The sequence below is a fragment of the Sarcophilus harrisii genome, chromosome 5 (assembly GCF_902635505.1).
Source record: "Sarcophilus harrisii chromosome 5, mSarHar1.11, whole genome shotgun sequence".
Lineage (NCBI taxonomy): Eukaryota > Metazoa > Chordata > Mammalia > Dasyuromorphia > Dasyuridae > Sarcophilus > Sarcophilus harrisii.
In genome coordinates this window covers 60,410,614-60,428,742 of record NC_045430.1, presented here as the reverse complement: position 1 = coordinate 60,428,742, position 18,129 = coordinate 60,410,614, and the positions used below count along the sequence as shown (strand labels likewise).

The 18,129-nt window shown below is 41.9% G+C and overlaps 1 protein-coding gene across 3 annotated transcripts in view; it reads right to left on the bottom strand.

Annotated features, from left to right (window-relative positions):
- The window catches only part of DDX11 (DEAD/H-box helicase 11), a 38,896-nt gene that overhangs the window by 6,573 nt on the left and 14,194 nt on the right, over positions 1-18,129 (bottom strand). Inside the window, exons 7-27 of one of the 3 annotated variants that reach the window (XR_002770458.2) lie at positions 16,537-16,644; positions 16,311-16,398; positions 13,389-13,594; positions 12,429-12,581; positions 10,784-10,830; positions 10,354-10,433; positions 9,838-9,882; positions 9,663-9,730; positions 6,934-6,972; positions 6,463-6,577; positions 6,212-6,346; positions 5,728-5,840; positions 5,127-5,199; positions 4,600-4,703; positions 3,498-3,647; positions 3,071-3,139; positions 2,747-2,847; positions 2,054-2,138; positions 1,533-1,596; positions 1,230-1,384; positions 886-1,123 (exon numbers count right to left, since the gene is read on the bottom strand). Coding sequence is in view for 2 of the 3 variants with exons in the window: in XM_012550789.3 (XP_012406243.1) it covers positions 1,094-1,123; positions 1,230-1,384; positions 1,533-1,596; positions 2,054-2,138; positions 2,747-2,847; positions 3,071-3,139; positions 3,498-3,647; positions 4,600-4,703; positions 5,127-5,199; positions 5,728-5,840; positions 6,212-6,346; positions 6,463-6,577; positions 6,934-6,972; positions 9,663-9,730; positions 9,838-9,882; positions 10,354-10,433; positions 10,784-10,830; positions 12,429-12,581; positions 13,389-13,594; positions 16,311-16,398; positions 16,537-16,644 (2,028 nt within the window). In the remaining variant the exon portion in view is untranslated. Of the gene's footprint in view, positions 1-37; positions 1,124-1,229; positions 1,385-1,532; positions 1,597-2,053; positions 2,139-2,746; positions 2,848-3,070; positions 3,140-3,497; positions 3,648-4,599; positions 4,704-5,126; positions 5,200-5,727; positions 5,841-6,211; positions 6,347-6,462; positions 6,578-6,933; positions 6,973-9,662; positions 9,731-9,837; positions 9,883-10,353; positions 10,434-10,783; positions 10,831-12,428; positions 12,582-13,388; positions 13,595-16,310; positions 16,399-16,536; positions 16,645-18,129 lie in introns of those variants that run through there. The other 2 variants (XM_012550789.3, XM_031939364.1) reach the window with 2 other exon arrangements.

Here is an 18,129-nt window from a genome sequence, read left to right as displayed (position 1 = left end):
TCCATTGAGCTTAAAATGAACATGAATCACAGCAGCATGAACCAAATGTGCTCTTTAATTAAGGCACTGTAACTATGTTAATCCATGACAGTAAAAGTAAGCCCCACTTTTCACCATTCTTGGGGAAGACAAGGTCCTTTTTTTGCGGGGGGTGGGGGGGGGACGGGACACAGGTAAGTAAATAGTAAAGGGAAGCTTCAGATATCCCAAGGTAGAGATATCCATACAACAAAGATACACAAGTGGACATAGGATTGTTTAAAATAGTCATACTGGGAGCCCAATAGCCCTTAACATATAAACGCTATTTTCAATGAAAGGAGGTAGTGATTGCCACTGGCTTTGAAAGGGAAATATGAAATTGTGCACCTTTAAACCCTGGACCCTTTTCAGGAGGTAGGGAAGTGAGGTGATGTCTGGGGAGCAAAAGTAGTGAATGTTTTGTGAGAAAAAAAGACTAAATGGGAGGTGGTAGATAGATGGCAGGAGGCTGGAGCTAAATCTCTTCATAAATCCTCTAAAAATATATTACACAAAGATGTGCTTCAGGAGAAATTTGTGTGGGTCCACTATTATGACTCTCTAGTGGCAGCTTTATCTTGGGTCTGGACAGTGTTTCACAACACAGCAGTAGGAAGGGAGGCAAGAACTACCCAGTAAAAATGAAGTGCAAAAAAAAAAAAAAAAAAATCCCTTTTCCAATGTTTCCGCCAATAACAAATTTTTCTACTTTTACTCAAATGAAATTCAACTCATATCTTTCTCACGCCATAACTTTTCAGTCATTTGAGAGCCAGTCTAGAGCTGCAAAACAAAAACTGCAACATCCTATCCCACTCACTCTAACTCAGTCTTTTGCTCCCAATCCAAGCTTCTAACTTCTACCTTTAAGGAGGTGGTCCTCCAAGTCTTGCTGTCCAGTTGTTTTTCACCAACATAAAATAGTCCTGTAGCCTTCACACCAAGGCCAAGAAGAGCAGGGGTTAGATCCCACCCTTATCCATCTGTGTTTTGTCTTTGCAGTCACAACTCCTGTAGATGAACTAACAAATGTAAGAGGCTTAGGTGTGGAGCAGGGAGCGATGCTCATCTGTCAGGAAGGATCGGATTTCTCCCGGTGAAACTGGAAAAAAAATACCAAAAGTCTTTCACAATCCTCTGTTCTAGTGAAGGGTTATAGGGAGGGAAGAAAGGGAACAGGCTGGAGAATGGGAAGAGCCAAGACTTACCTTCCGCAATGTAGCAAAGGCTGGGCCAAATGCAGTTTTGATTTCTACTTGGTCTCGGATCCAGCCAGGCAGCTTGGCCAGAATGGACGGGCGGGAATAACGCTGGTCTAGGAGCAGGATGCTGGCAAAATCCTGCCGATGCCGGATGGCTCGTCCTGGGTTGGGCAGAAACCAGGGCTCAGAGCAGATTCATTAGTCCTTATCATTCCGAACCATCACCCTCACAGAAGTGAGGCTGAATTCCTCCCAACCTTGTTTCCTTTACTCCCCCTGCTAACTATCCAGGATACATGTGGGGCTCACCTATGGATTGATTGACAGCTTTCATACACAGGTTTTCCATCAAGGATTTCCCTGGGTTATTGGGCTGGGGGAATGAAGAAGTTATCAGTACTGGTTTTAAATAAGGAACCTATCCTACTATGGATTCCATTTACTTCAGTATCCCTAAGAAAAATGACATTCCCATAACTAAGACTACAAAATAGCTCAAGATCCCTGTGTGACCCCATGACAAAGAAGAGAGACCAAGAGGGTTGGCTGTACCGTTCCTATTCCTAATTAGAGCTTCAAGGTGGCACCACAGGGGTCATGACTGGCTGCAAAGCATACAGATTCCGGTTAAGACTCCTTTTCATTTCAAGATAATCTTGCCCAGGTCTACAGAGCTTCACTAGTTCTGGTGGGACAGTTATGAACTGCCCACCTCTTGACATTCAGCACAATCTCATAATCCCATAACCCGATCCAGCCCCAAAGACAGTGAATTTGGGAAGGACTTGAACTTGGGAAAAGAATTCCTGACAATGACAAAGGGCACTCACAAGAGTCTGGTCCAGGTATGCCATCTTCTCTTGCAGCTCCAGGGATTTGATGTTGGGGTAGGGCATGCCCACCATAACCACACACCTTCCAAGGAATTAGACCAAGCACTTTAAGGTTTGCCAAGCAGTGTACACCATGCACCTTACATTTGTATATATATATATATATATATATATATATATATATATATATGTATATACACTTTATATTTCCCTATTTACAGATGTGGAAAGCAGCCTGGCGAGTTTAAGTGACTCGCACAGGATCACAAAACAAGTAAATGTCAGAGGGAGAGTGAGAACAGGAGCCTCCTGAATCAAAGCCCCCTGTCCCACTTGCTAGGCTATGTGAAGGAAGCTCCCTGCCTGGTTCTCAAAGCCTGAAATGAGGAAGGATCCAACACTCTTCCCTGACAGTGCCTCTGCTAAATTATACTTGGCCACCTACCCTGGTCTCCCTGGGACTGAATGCAGACAGTCACACCCATGCCAGTTTGCATCCTTCACACTGTCTTATCCAAGCTCACTATCTTAAACCTGTCCAGCACCTGTGGATAATTTTAGGTAAAAGGGAGTTGGTGTCACTGAGCTTAAAAATTTTGTTGCCAGCCACAACCACCAGACCATGTACCTGGGTTCTCAGCTCTGGGAGGGCAGGGGAGAAGGAAGAGGGGAACCAAAGCTCATGCTTACCGCCCTAAGTCGTCAGAGAAGTTGATCCCTTCACTCATCTTCCCTCCAACTACTGAAAGGAGAAGGGCCCCAGTCATCACACCTTTCACTTGGCTGCATCGCTGAAAAAAAAGCATTCCAGATCAAGAAGCTGCTTAATTAGACATTATTTCAATAAAACAATCAAAAAAATGTATTAAGTGATTACTATGTGCCAGGCATCATGGGACACAGGCACAGAGTCCCTGTGCGAAAGGGACTTGGATGTTACCCATGATGAACTATAATGGGGCACTTATACATCCACATTACTTTGCCCTACAGTTTTACAACTGCACCTCTTACCTTAATGCACTTGGAGTACTCAGTCAACACCTGTTCCACCTGATTTGCTCGGTTAGGTTCCTGAAATATCTGGAACAAATTATAATGTGTGTGTGTGTGTGTGTGTGTGTGTGTGTGTAAATAAAGACATCAAGAAGTGGAATCCTAGGCCTGTATTCTAAATAACACTTTATTGGTGTTATTCACCCTCATGGATCAATGATCTTTTGGACTACATAACTGCTTCCAGGGAAATCACAGACCAGAATGACAGGAAAGTGAGTAGAATGGCTGAGGAGCTTAAAAAAAGAAAAGTAGCCTTGGGGAATGGGGGTGGGGAATACTAATTCAAGACCAGAAACAGAGGTCTGGTATTTGGAAGCATCCCTGGGGAAGGTCATGTCCTGGGTGGAGATTTTGCTTTAACTCAGGGGACAGACAGGCTCACCTTCTTCTTTACAGCCAGACGCGTCAGCAGCCCACTCTGCTTCCAGTGTGCGTGTATTTTGTGCAGGTAGTCATAGGAGGAGAAAAAGCAGACCAGGCCCCCAGGGACCACGTTGCAGAGGTTGCATAGGATGCGGCCGACTTCATCCATCTGAAAAGGGAGAAGCAAGTTCCTTTCAATAGCCCATGGCTGCATAAGACACTGTCCAAGCCAGGACTCTCAATGAACAGACCAAAACCATTAATTACATCTAGAGACATCTAGGAGTCAGTGAGAAAATGTAGGAGAACCATCCTGGTGCCAAGAAGCATATGATCCTAAATGACGCTTTTTAGTAGACAGTAAAATAACTTTAAAATGCTAACCAAGACACAACATGTTTGAAATATGCTGTTGAGTCTTCTACTCCATCTTTACTTGCTTTGAATCTTCCAGCAATCGTCAAACCAGATATTAGATAGAGTATTAGATATCCTCTCGGTTTTAATGTGTCAAAGGCAGAGTTGGTTTTATGGGGGTGGTAAAGGAGGCAGAAAGAGCAGGATTTGAAAACAGTTTTATCACTTGCCTCATCAAAAAAAAAAAAAAAAAAAACAACCCAACTTATTTGGGTTTTAGAATTTGGGATTTCTTTAAAAGAAAGAGGGAGGAAAAGATCTCCTCCCATCCCTTCTGCATTTGGTATACATCATCAGTTTACGTGAACAATAGAGAGACTCAATGCTTGGCCCTAAATCAAATTAAATAAATAAATAAAAAAAATTCTAAACTGTCCTCCTTCTTAAGGCTATGTGGCACAGTGGAGACAGTGCTGGGTCTGGAAACAGGAAATCCCAAGTTCAAATGTGGTCTTAGCACTAGTGTCACTTAAACTTCTATTTGCCTCAGTTTCCTGAACTGCAGAATGGGGATAAAAACAACAACTACTTTTATAGGAAAGAAATACTATTTGCAAAAATCACTTAGCGTAGTGCCTAGGTAGATAATAAGTAATATATGAATATGTATTCCTTTCACCCTCTCCCTTTCTTGGGTCAAAATAGTTTCCACTCTCCCTACTTCACAATAATTTTTCTCCTACAACAAGCAGACCAGTACTGACCATCTGAGGCAGCTCTCTCTTCTGATAGATGAATTCCAACTGCTGATTAGAGGGTCCACTGCAAAGGACAATGGGTAGAATATTGTCTGGTGGGATTACATGACCTGATGAAAAAACAGAAATAAAGACTGAAATAAAGACCAAAACTATAGTTAGAGGCAGAACGTATACAAAAAATTATCCTTGTCCTTCCAAAGGCATTATGAAATAACAACATTAAAGGATAGGTCTTTCTCTTCTAGGGGAACATTATGACCTATAGAAAAATGGATGGAGAAGAAGAAGATGGAAGTATGGACCTTAAAGTACATAATTGGGAGAAAGCCAAGGAAAAAAACACTTGTGCTCAGTGCAATTAGGGTAAGGTCACAATTTTTAAATTCTATCAGAGCCAGATCTGGGAAGTAAAATATAATAAAGGACCCAGAATTAGAGCCCTCAAACTGTACCATCCCAAAATGTAAAGGCAGGGGCAATGGGTATATGCCTTTCAATATGCCCCATCCTGGACAGGAATACTTACTTACCACAGGAAAACTCAACCACTCGCTCTGTTCCAACTCCAGCACATTCTAGCAACTGTTCCCGAAAATCAGCCACCTAAATAAAAACCAAGAAACAAAAAGCCACTGACCAATGGGAGACAATGGGGATAGGAGAAAGAACAATGAGGCTGGATTGTACGTACTGGTCATGGAGGGAGAGTAGAAATGTGCGTGGAGGTGGGGAGGGGGGAACCTGGGAAGAATCAGAAGATCATCTAGTCCAACCCTAGCATTTTACAGATGAGGAAAGAGATCCAGAGAGCAATATACCCCAAGATATTGTGCTAGTAAAAAGAATAGCCAAAATTTGAACCTAACTCCTCTGACTTTACTGGAAAAAAGAGATTGAACATGGTGAGGAGAGAAGGGCAGTGTACAGGTAATGCACAAAAGTGAACAAGGGATTTCTCAGGCACAAAACCAGGGTCCACAGACTGCTGAGGCACACGCTGCAGGCGGATGCTAACAAGCCAAGGGGCATGATGAAGGGCAGGGGTGCCGCCTCAGCCTGGCTCTGACCACCCTTTCCCAGGCATATAGGTGCCAGGGGAGTGAGCTCTCGAGAGGTCCCTCCAGGCCTTACCGGCTGCATGGTGCCCCCAGCGATGATCATGGCCCGACATTCCTTTACCACCTGGGCAAAGTGCACCGAGGGATTCAAGAGGAGAAACCGGAGGCTGCTCTGACTGAGGCTGCCTAGAGGAAGGAGATGGCAGATAACATCTGAGAATGCAAGAAGCTCAGCCCACAGACCCCCGCTCCTCTGTGAGCAACAAAGCGGCACGGGAGCGCCACAGATGCTGTCGCACTGTAGGGGCTGAGGCGTGACAATCACCACTGCCTGGCTCCTGATCCAGCCTCTGTGACTTTGGTGAGACAACTGCCCTACACCCGCCCTTTCCTCAGCTGTCAGAGGAGGGAGCAGCTCCCTCCCCGCACCCCTGGGAGAGCGCTGGGGCTCCCCTGCAGCGCCCCGGCCCTTGTGGCCTCCTGACCACCTCCCCGCGCATAAGATGCCGGCTCCGCACAGAGGCACCCACTACAGAGCTCCAGGCGCAGGCAGTTACCTTGTCTGCTCACAATCACCCTGCCGTCCTGGTTGGCGGTGGTGAGGGCCGCAAGGAAGCTTTCAATCTGCATCAATGGAGAGCCCAGGCGCGGCGGGCCACCCTCATCCTCTCCAGGAGCAGATGAAGGAGCTGCTGCAACACAAAGGACAGGCCCACAGTGGAGAAGGAAAAACGTGCCTGAAGCTGTCAGATACCCCTTCTGCCCTAGGATCTGGAAGCTGGCTTCTTCTCCCCCTTCCCTAACTCACCTCCAGGCCCGGGCTGAAGGCTCTGCAAGAAGTGCTGGAAACCAGTCAATTTGGATTGTTCTTTAGAAGATGGAAGAATAGAGACACCACCGTATTCCGTAGTGAACCCAAATAGCTGTATTGAGGCCAAATGCAAATAAGATGCCCATTTTACACATCAAGAAACTGAGGCTCGAGAAAAGTTAATAAATAAACTTCATGAGACTGTACCACTAGAAAGTGGCAGAACCAGTATTAGGACTCCAAGTATAACAACATTACAAGTGGTTGCTTAAAAAAGGAAGGATGGGTGGGTAGGTGGAAGGTTACCTATAAAGCCTTTGAATGGAAACAGTTTTGAATTATATTTCCAAAGGACCAACAAGTACTAATTAGTCAGGGAGGTGAATGCCATTTCCTTGCATCCCAAATCTGTCCTATAAAGTCCATCTAAATTGGAAGATGTCCCAAGAGAAAAGAGAGAATATTTACCTTTCTGCTGACCATGCTCTTTTCAAAATACCGCTGTACCTGCAGAAACAAGGAATCTAAAGTCTTATTTTAGCCAGGAAGTTCAACCTTTCATGTCAAAATGTTCCCAGGGTTAGATGACAAATGATAAAACAGATTCTCTTCTGCTTACTTCAGTGAAGGTTCAACCCAGAAGGGAAACAGCAAATGGTTGAAAAAACAAGAAGAAAACACCAGTGTAATCAATCATCAAATTGATTACAGCCAATTCACCCCCTCACGCCAAATCTCCCAAGCCAAATAGCATACTTCTCTTCAGGAACATCTCTACAGAGAGGTAGGTACCAAGGGTTCCATATATACCAAGCTTTAATGAAAGGTGTCAACATCATGATCCTAGTACTTAATATGCCTGTTAGTTGGATTTATACATGTAGAACACTCTTGTTTCTTTGCTTTTTAGTAATGAACTCTCATCTTTTCTATCCCCAATTTTCTTCCTATTGACAATCATAATTCAAGGCACCTTAGATATAACATAAGGGACACAAGTACAGCAGTGACTCACATAAGATAGGACACTAAGTGCCACAAATAATACAAAGTACTATATAAGGAGTTCCAAGGAATTCGGAAGTCATTTCCACCTGGAGGGTTCAAGAAAGAGCACTTAGAAGAAAAAAACTTTAGAACTGGGTCTTGTAGGATGTGTTGGAAAATTATAAGTACCAATGAAATCCAGGACACTGAAAATAGAAGGAACTGCTTCTGGAAAGGTGTAGATATGATTAAAAAAAAACACACACAGGGTAAGGAGCTAAGTTTAAGAAGAACATACAGAATGAAGTTAGCAAAGGATAAGGCTGGGAAGGGACAAAACCAAATTGTGATAGATCCCGCACACCAAGATACAGAGTTTGAACTTTAATGATAGAAACTGGGAGCCTATTCAAGGCTTTTGATCAAAGGAAGTATATTGTAGGAATATATATCTTACAGAAGTATGTACAAGAATTGGAATACAGGCTAAAAATTTCTGGTCAAGACAAAAATTGCAGATAATATGAATAAAGTAGAAAAAGACAAAAAATCAGGCAAGATCTTTGATCTCATAGAATTGGATATTTTTTACATCCAATCCCTGGCCTGCTCAACTTGTATGACTCTTATCTATGTGCTCTCCAACTCATCACAGAGTTTACCAAATCTACCAGAGGAAAATTCCTTAAGGATATCAAGGCTGTCTAGTTGAAACCTTTTATTCTTGTTCTTCATTAAAATTCTTCAATGCTACAATCTAATTATACCAAATCCTTCAAAAACTACTACAAAGACTACAAAGAAACCAGGATTAATTTATATAGATACCCAGAAGCCTATAAGCACTAGAGAAGAAGTTCACCCCCAAAGGCATGTGGGCCCAAGAGCATAACACATGGAAGCTTTCCAGCACATGAACAAAAGTGAGTCACAGAATCTGGAACCTACACCTATATCACCCTGACCCTAAACCAAGGCCAGGAGACTATAGATCAGAAAACAGTAATAAGATCATCTGCTACACAGTAAACGCAATCAGATTTTCTGAGGCCAAAGTAGATAGAATTAATGGGACTTCAAGATTCCATTCATAAGGTGGCAATGGTATAGATGGATATTTTTGTTTTTTACTTTCTTCATATATAATTTAAGATATAAATGATTCAAATAGGAAGAGTTAGATATATTGCTCTTGGAAATCACTATTTTAAAAATTACCCTTTATTGAGGTCAATTCTTAATTAAGTGCAGTTTATTTTAAATATTAAGTTTACAATAAAATAAACTTGGTCTTTGTAATTTAAAAAAAAAAAAAAAAAAAGCCTGTACTGGGATGGTAAGTTTGATATAGAATTCCTTTGCCAAGAAAAAATTTCAAGACATTGTACAAGAAGAAGTATAGAATCATGAAATTTCTACATTAAAAAAGACCTCAAAAACCATCTAGTCCAATTCGTGGGAATTCCCTCTATAATGGATGGGTCTCAAGAGCTCACTGGACATCAGGAGAGTGAGAAGAAAGAGATGACTCTGAGGTTTTCAGCCTGGGTGAATAAGAAAAAGGTGCTATCTTTAGCAGAAATAGGGAAACAAGGAGGAATAAATAATTTGGGAATAAATATAAATTTGATTTAGAAATATTGTATTTGAAGCACCAACAAGCTAACTAGGTGGAAATGTCCAAGAGAAAGCTACAAATAAGAAACCTGAATAGGAAGAACTCTGAGGCAGTATGGAAACCAGGAAAAAGTGGGTTCACTAGGGTTAAGACAGGAAAAGGAATAGTAGACAACATCTCTGGCTGATTCTGATCCATTTCAGCAATGGGCTAGGACTTGGCTCACACTAACCACTTGGTTCCAATGGAACCTTCAAATACAGAAGATGCCTTCCCTGTTTTATTCCATGGGATAAACCATAGCCACCTATAATAACACTTTTAGATACTTTTGGCATTCTTGGTTATATATTTTGCATTTGCTGAAATGCTAATTTGTAAGTGTCCTTCATCCATTTTTAATGTATTTATTATGTCTTCCTATCTAGACCATAAACTATTTCAGTACAAAATCTCTTTAAGAGAATTTAGGACAATGATTTATTTGCACATAAGTGAGAACTGATCAAAGTTTCATGAATGACTGAATAGAGTATCAAAAGATCACAGAAATTCTATAGATGGACACACCTGGCATATACATAAACTCTACCTTGAAAAGGTTGATATTGTCAATCTGACTCTGAAACAGGAAGTCATTGATGGTCTTCAGCTCAGTCCCTAAGAACAAAGAAAATGAAGATTCCTAGTATTTCTGAGTTCTGCAGATCTCAGCTTCCAAGTTTTGAAATCCTCTTTATATCCAGTTTAGCTAGTCACATTCTTACCTGTTTGACAGAGGTTCTGTGTGTTGGGATTCTGTTTCACATTTCCTGGAGGGGAGGAGAGGGTGAAAAATCAAGCCATGACATAATGAGACTGTTACTCTCCATTGCTCCATTTCACCCAAAGGCTCAGACAGTAAAGTGAACCAATACATATGTGTTCATGCAAGAACACATGTATGTGTATACACACACATACACACACACAGCCCAGTAAGTCATGTTCCCTATAGGAATGCACAGATTGTTAGATTTTTTTTTCTTTGTTATAAAACATTCCTTTAAGGCAGAGAGAGAAAAGGGATAATCTTATTTTACAGAGGGACAAGAAGAACTAAAGAACAAACCCTGTGACCATAATCAATCAATTATAAAATCAACAGAGCCCAGGAGTCTAGAATGCTTGTCTCAAGCATGATGTGGACTATATGCTGGGGGAACATGTCATGACAGAGTTTAAAAAAAAAATGATTAGCTGCTTTAGAAGTTTAGATTAGATGAGGTTAGAATGTCTCTTACCACCCAAAACAGTCACAAATTTCTCCAGCAAATATAAAATTTGTTTGATGTACATCAGGTTCTTGGCCTTCAAAAGTTTCCTATAAAAAAGCCAATGAACATCAAATACCCTTAAAATAATGTACCTATATTAGTCCTACTTCTCTGGCTCCTCAGAAAATTCCTTTTGTCTGAAGCTTTTACAAGTGGGCAATCCCATGGAAAAAGCTGACCCCCATTATCTAAGAACTTAATTAATCAGTAGCTCAATAATGAGATGAACTATAAGTCTGTGATGGGACTCATTCCACTTATTAACTCAGTAAAGGTTCTGCTCCAGGGCTGCATGAGAGAAAATATACCTAAAAGTCTTTCAACTTGTGGAAGCTAAAACTTAGGAGAAGCCCAAATCTTTGTATAATCTCCATTCATATCTCAGGAAGAAGCTCACCTGTATCGCTCCATGTATTGGGACAGCTGAGAGTGAGCCTGGCAGAGCTAGAAGTGAACAGAGAAAATGACTGTGAAAGAAGGACCTGGTTCTAGGCTGAGGCATTCATAGAAAAGTGAAATTTCCAACCAGGCCTTAAGTATGACAGTAGGAATTCACATGAGTACAGAAAAGAGAAAAGCAGCAGCAGGCCCAGATGCAGGATGGCTCCAAAGCACTTACTATCTGCCAATGAGCCGGGCACTGGAGGTAACAGGGCATTTGATGTATGACATGGTCAGCTCTGAACATTAGGAAACTGACTTTGGTAACTAAGTGAACAAAGTGTTAGAAGAGCAGGTCCCCGACAATCAACTACAAGGTTATTTCAATGGTTCAGGCAAGAGACTATGAGGACACAAACTTAGCTGGGGGAGATAAAATAAAGACGCCCTAGAGATAGAAGTTACACTGTGGAGCAACGGATTAGTTAAATGAAGTGAGAGAGAGGAAGTGAAGATTCTCCAGGGTTGCAGGGCAGGCAGAGGGAAGTCTAGAGGAGGCACAGGTTGCTGGAGAAAGAGAACAAGTCGTGTTTTGGACATGGCGAGTTAAGAGAGGAATACCAGACATCAAGTTCAAAATGTCTAACATTCAGCTGGTGACACAGGAGCAGAGCTCAGGCCTAGGTGACGAACAGTGGGAGCTGACGTGGCCCAAGAACAGAGTGAGGGCCTAGAATCAGAAGACCCAAGTTCCAATCTGGCCTTAGACATCTACTATGTGACATAAGTTGACTCAGGTTCCTCAACTATAAAATGGGGATGATGATAATAGTACCTACCTTCCCAGGGTCATGAGGATCAAATAAAGTATCTGATACATAATAGATGCTCAATGAAGCATGTTCCCTTTTTCCTTTCCCACCCTCAGTAAGTCCTAAATTAAAGATTTTCTACTGAATGATCACCTGAGATACAACAAAGACTCATGGTTCTTAGTATTCTTTATCATTAAATTATCACAAACCTACTTAGCTATCACATATTGCATATCCCCAATAAAATGTAGTTTCTTGAGGGCAGGAATTTTTTGTTTTGTTTAGTGTTAATATCCCCAGTACCAAGGACATAGTAGCAATGTAAATAATGCTTGTTGAACTGACTTAGCTTCAAAATCAGGAATCTGGGACCCAAAAGGACAGTAGCACACCCTGGTAACTTATGCTTGGTCAGGAAAAAAGTATGGTGGTCCCTAGAAGATGAAGACATCCTTCTCTTATGTCAGTATTATAAAAGATATAGAAGGAAATTTTCAGTTAAGATATTCTCTGTATTCTTCCTTCAACACAGGTCAAACAAAACATTTTTGCTTGCAATCATGGAACATATCCTATGTGGGGTAAGGAAGAATTTAAGAGTCCCCATTATATTACAGAAGAAATAAGGACAAAAAGATATTTCATCTGTGTTATGACCATGGACCAAACAGCTCCAATATTTCTCTGAGTCATATCATGGCTTTGAAAAGGTGGGAGGATTTTATTCAAAATATATATTATTCAAATATAATATCTCTCCATTTGCCAAATGACTTCCTGCATCCCCTTCCTCACACTTCTGAGAAAGGCAATACATCCTTACGACATTGCCATTTGCCAACTCACCTGGGAACCATTAACTTCAGCACTGTGGATGCTCGTGATAGAATCAATCAGATTGTGGGCTTCATCAATGATCACCACTTGTCCCTGAAGTTTAATGCCTGCAGCATGGCGGGTAGCTGCATGCAGCAGCATTTGGTAAGGGAGAACCACCAGCTTTGGGTTAGAGAGGTACACATTATATTAGTAGTCAGTAGAATTCACTCAAATGCATCAAACTCTAAATTCCTAGGACCCTAGACAAGCAAGAGAAGGAACTAACATTTTTTTTTCCTGTATGGAACACATCCATATGCATATATATCTCCTGAGCCCTGTAGCAATAAAGCTCTAACTAGGTTAACAATAGAAAATGTGTGAGCAAACAATCAAAAGGGCTATTTTAAACCTGATTCTACTACTAACATTCTATAAGACATCAGAAAAACCACTTAAAACTTTCATTGCTTCAGTTTCCCTACTTGCAGAATACAGAAAAATAATAACTCATCTTACTTATCTCTAAGTATTAAGACACAAGAGATAGTAATACTGATGCTTCAAAAATATGTCTATAAATATGTAAGGCAAGATTTTAAATTATTATTTAATAAATATTTTCCTTTCAGAAACAGTGGCTTTCACACAGAAAATAGTTGGATTCCTATTACAACGAAGATAGTCAAAGGGCTAGAGATTATATGGGTTTTTGCCTGTTTCATAGGAAACAGGCTCAGAGAGGAGCCTGCACATAACCACAATGGTATGTGAGAGTCCAATTCATGCTGACATAATCTATATCAGTCTGTTTTATTGTGAATTTTCTTAATCAGGAAAACACCTAACCCAAACGTTATGTGACAAACAAATAGCTGAAAACCAAAAGGTTAGTGAAAACTAAATAGAAAAGGCAAGCCGGTGCCTATAGGGATCCCTTGTGGCCTGGGCAAAGGAGGAACAAACCACCTCCTCCAGGGTGATCACCTGGGCTGAGGGAATGGCAAATCGGCTTCCATAGTAGGGGCAGGCGTGAGTCTCCTTCCCCAGTACCACCAGCTGCTCAATGTCCTTCACTTCCATTAGAACCTCATCACGAAGAAACTGCATCTGCTCATAGTTGTAGAAGGGGCAGGAAGTATGAGTCTCCGTTTTCCTTTTCTTTGCCTTTTCGTCCTCTTTATTCTTCTTTTCTGAATAGGGGAAGACAAGAAGGGTAACAAAGGCAGAAAGAGCAGAGGACAATTAAACTTGAAAGAGGAGGCAGGGCTGGCTCTTCTAGGGAAGATCCAGAAGTGCATCCCCAGTGCTCAACTCCCTTGAGACAGGGTCTCAGAGCTCCGGAATGTCCCTGGAGCCAGAGAAAAGCCAACACAAAAAACAGTAAGGATTTCAAAGTTATTCAAAGACTCAATCCGAGGCTGGACTTAGGGTACAAAAACCAAACAAAAAAGGCATTTTCATACATGTGGTGAAAGAGAAAAAGAGGACTATTCAAAAAACGCAAATCTCCATTCTTTCAAGTTTGCTTTTCTCTTCCTTTTCTCTTTTTTTTTTTTTTTTTTTTGCAACTCTACCCCTTCCCAACCTCTCCTCTCCACTTTCACTGGAAAAAGAAAAAAAGAAAGCCTTCCTAACAAATATCATACAGACAGCTCTCACTTCTCAGAAGTGTGCCATTCCACTGAAGTCTACATAAAGTGACAGGTAGACCGTTCTGCACAACTCTACAAAAAGTGGACTAGTTGGCAGACCAGTATATAAAGTGATTTTTATATAATGCAAAATTGCCTGAAGAAATGGGGAAGGGAGACAGGAAAGGGATTGTGCACCTACCCATGGAAGGAGCCTACACCTAGTTCAAGGACAGGTGGGAGGAGCCAAGGACAGAGCAGTAAGAGTAGGAGGATTATGGGGTTGAGTTGGGGGGGAGGGGGTAAAGGAGTGGGTAAAGTCAGTCACAGGGGGGCCTGACTGGGACCTAAAGGAAGACCACCACGGGGTGAGGTGGACACATGGGGGAAGGCAGACACAAGAGGGCAATCCACAGAAAAAGGTGATATGTGGGGTCCAGGGCAGTCACATGATACAGAGTATATAGAAGAGAGACACTGGGAGACACATGAGCAGGTGGGAAGAGCAAGGCAAAGGCCTTCTCTCTAGGGCCCTACCAGAAGTCCCAGGTCAAGCCCCAGATCCAGCTAGAGGTAGTCTCTCTTATGCCTATTCTTCCACAGTCACTTGGAGAATTTTTAAAAAACCTTTTTTTGAAGGGGAAGGGTGGGAGAGAGGGAATGAGAGGCTGTGAAACGCCAAGCCAAGGGGCAGGAGGGGACAGTGCAGGGTCAAAGTTGGAGAGGTTTTTTTTGGTGGGGGGAGGGGAATGTGGATTCTTTCAAAATTATTTACATAGACTTAAATTTGCAATATAAATTTATGTAAAGCAAGAACTGCTGAGCCAAATTTGCTGGTCCTATAAGCTCTCACTCGTTTTTCTCCATCCTCATTTGCCCTTCGGCCTGGCTGCAGCATGGGATGCTGCTCATGGCTCCATGTTCTGCATTCTTTCTAGGTTTTCACATGTTTTTGCTCTCTCGGCTCTCCTACTTCTCCATGCTTTCTGTGTATTCCTTCTCTCATGCCCACAATTCACTAGTGTCCTCCCTCCCATGGCTGCCTCATACTACCTCAGTGGGCAATCCTATCAGCATCTATGGCCAGATTGATGTCTCCCAGCCCTAGATTCTCTGCTGGCAGAGGCACACCTTTCCAAGAGTCTCTTAGACATCTCAAGCTCAACATGGCCCCAAACTCATGAACTATCCCCACAAACTCCCCTCTGGAATTCTCCCATTGCGATTGAAGGCCCCAGCATCCTCCTAGTAACCACAGGGCCTTCAAGACTATTCTCAGTTCCTCATCCTTGCATGCCCCATATCCAATCTTCTAACTCCTACCCCAACGTGTCTCTCATTTATATTTACTCCTCTCTACTCACATGGCCACAACCCTATTACAAGCCTTCGCCACCTCACATCTGGGCAACCATAATATCCTTTTTAATTAGTCCCTGTGTCACATCTCTCTTCATTCCAGTCCATCATCTACTTGGCTGCTGTGATGATTCTTTTCTAAAGCACATATTTGAACATTTCAGACCTCCGCTCAAAGAACTCCAGTGGCTCCCTATTACCTACAGGATCAAATTATAAAGTCCTGTTAGACACACAAAGCTGTTTACAGCTTGGCCTCTTTTGACTTTATTTCTCCTTCACATATTCTACAATTCAGCAACAAGGGCCGACTCACAAATTCCACCTCTTCTACCTTTGCTTTACCTTCTTCCAGGTCTGGAATATTCCGTTCCCTTATCTTTGACTCTTAATTTCCCTAATTTCCCTTAAAATTCAATTCAAGTCTCACTTTTCGCAGAAAGCCTTTCCCAATCCCCCTAACCATCAATTCTCTTCACTGCCAGATTAATTTAGAGCTATTCTGTACATATATTGTATATGCCCAGTTATTTGCAGACAGACCACCACTCCTACCACTGGGATCTGAATTCTCTGAGCCAAGGACTGTTGTTCAAATACTTCGCATAGGGCCTGGCATGCAGTAAGTACTTAATAAATGTCTGCTGACTGAATGACTGACTTGGCCCTACCCAGAAGGCAAGGGCACTTCCCTGGAGAGGACGCTCTCTGGAGGCCAAGGGCTGTTCTCTGGCTGACTTTCCTATCTGGGGGGCTGAGGGAGGTGGGGGTGGCAATGGAGGTTAGGGGTCGCACGGTGAGGCACCCTCTTTCTCTCAGGCCCCCTGCCCACCTCGCCTTCCCTCCAGGTTCCCACCATAGAACAACAAGTCCTTGGTGCCGATGGCCCCCATGGTACAGGCTGGGGAAGAATTACCATGCTTGCTTTTCTGCATCTCCAGACAGCGGTCGTTGATGAGGGTGGCTGAGCCCAGGCGCTTCACCTCTTCATTCACACAAAGGTTCTACAAGACAGAAGGAGGGGGCGCATGGGCACTCCCGGGCACAGAGGACCGAGCGGGTGTCGGGGAGTTGTGGGAGCGATTTCTAACAGTGGCAGGGAGGCCACAGGCGGGGGCCCAGGCCGCTCATCTTGCACCCACCTGCCGGGAACCGAGGGAGACAAGGCGCGTCTCCTTGCCGAAGGGGCTCTTCTGCACCTCGCGCACAAACTGCGTCAGCTGAGAGTGGGTTCGGCTGCAGTAATAAATCTGATTGGAGACAAGAGGTGGATTTCAAACAACTGACTGTGGCACCTCGAGCTGATTTTCCCATCACTGCATCATAAAGCAGGAGGCCCAGGGATACAGAGAGATAACAAAGGAGGCACACAGTGCCCTTGGAGGAGCAGTGGCTGCAGAGCTGGGGAACCCAAGCTTGAAGGTCCATCACTTACCAGAGTGACCCTGGGCAGCCACTGACCTCTCAGGGCCTCAACTTCGAGGCCTGCAAAGCGAGGAGGTTCGATTAAATAATGTTCAAAGGTCCTCCTGGGCAGCCAAGTAGCACAGGGTAAAGAAAGGCTGGAGTCTCCCTGAGTTCAAGTCTGACCTCAAATATGCACTAGCTAAGTGACCCTGGGCAAGTCATTTAACCCTGGTTAATTCAGTTCTTCATCTGTAAAATGATCTGGAAAAGGAAATAGCAAACCACTCCAGTATCTCTGCCAGGGTCACAATGAGTCAGACATGACTAAAATAAAAGTCCTAAGGCCAAATTTAAAGTCTTAAAGTTCTATGCAAACCTTTGACAAAAAGTCACTCAGTCATTTTTAATGAAAATAATCCAAATTTGCTTCAATTCAATCTTTAGCCCCAGATGAAATTTAAAGAATTTTAAAGAGTAAAAGTACCAAATGCATTCTTTAACGACATAATAAAAGTAGTCATTGATAATGAAAAACATAAGCTAAAGATATAGACTTAAATAAATACTGACACAAATGGATCAAAGAACTGTGAAAGAGAATAATGACATTAGAAAATATTAGAAAGTCTCAGTAAAAGAAGCTTAACAAATCCTCTGAGGAAATATATCTGGGAACATACATTATCAAATCAGAAAAGAAAGTATTAATGAATTTAATATTCAATTTTTAAAAATTAAGAAAATCAACACATGGACAAATCTAACAAAAGCGCTAAAAAGGAAATGTTAAAAACTGAAGGAAAAGATTATAAACTGGAAATCAAAATGATTATGGCATTAATAAACAAAACTTAAAATTTATTCTTTAAAAATGACACAAAAAAATAAACTTTTGGCTGATTTAATTTTAAAAATAAAGAAAATCAAATTAACAGCATTTTAAAATTAACAAAAGTAGAAATAAAAATAACATCAAAACCTATTATAAATAACCATATGCTAGCAAAATAGAGAGTTTAAAATATGTAACATAATCAAATTAGCAGAACATGAAATAAAAATTTCAAACAATACAACTTCAGAAAAAGGCAACAAAGCCTTTAAGTGCTCACTACATGCCATGTAATGAAACTGAGCCACCAAAGTTAAGAATCAGAAGCGGAGAAAATACTGATCTACATGAGTTTAGAGGCAAACTCTACAAAACTTTCAGAGAATAATTAATATCTATATTCCACAATTTATTGTAAGAAATTGAGCAAGAAAATACTATAAAACTTCTTTTACAAATATAATATCAATTGTTAAAGCAGGAAAGGATTAAAAAC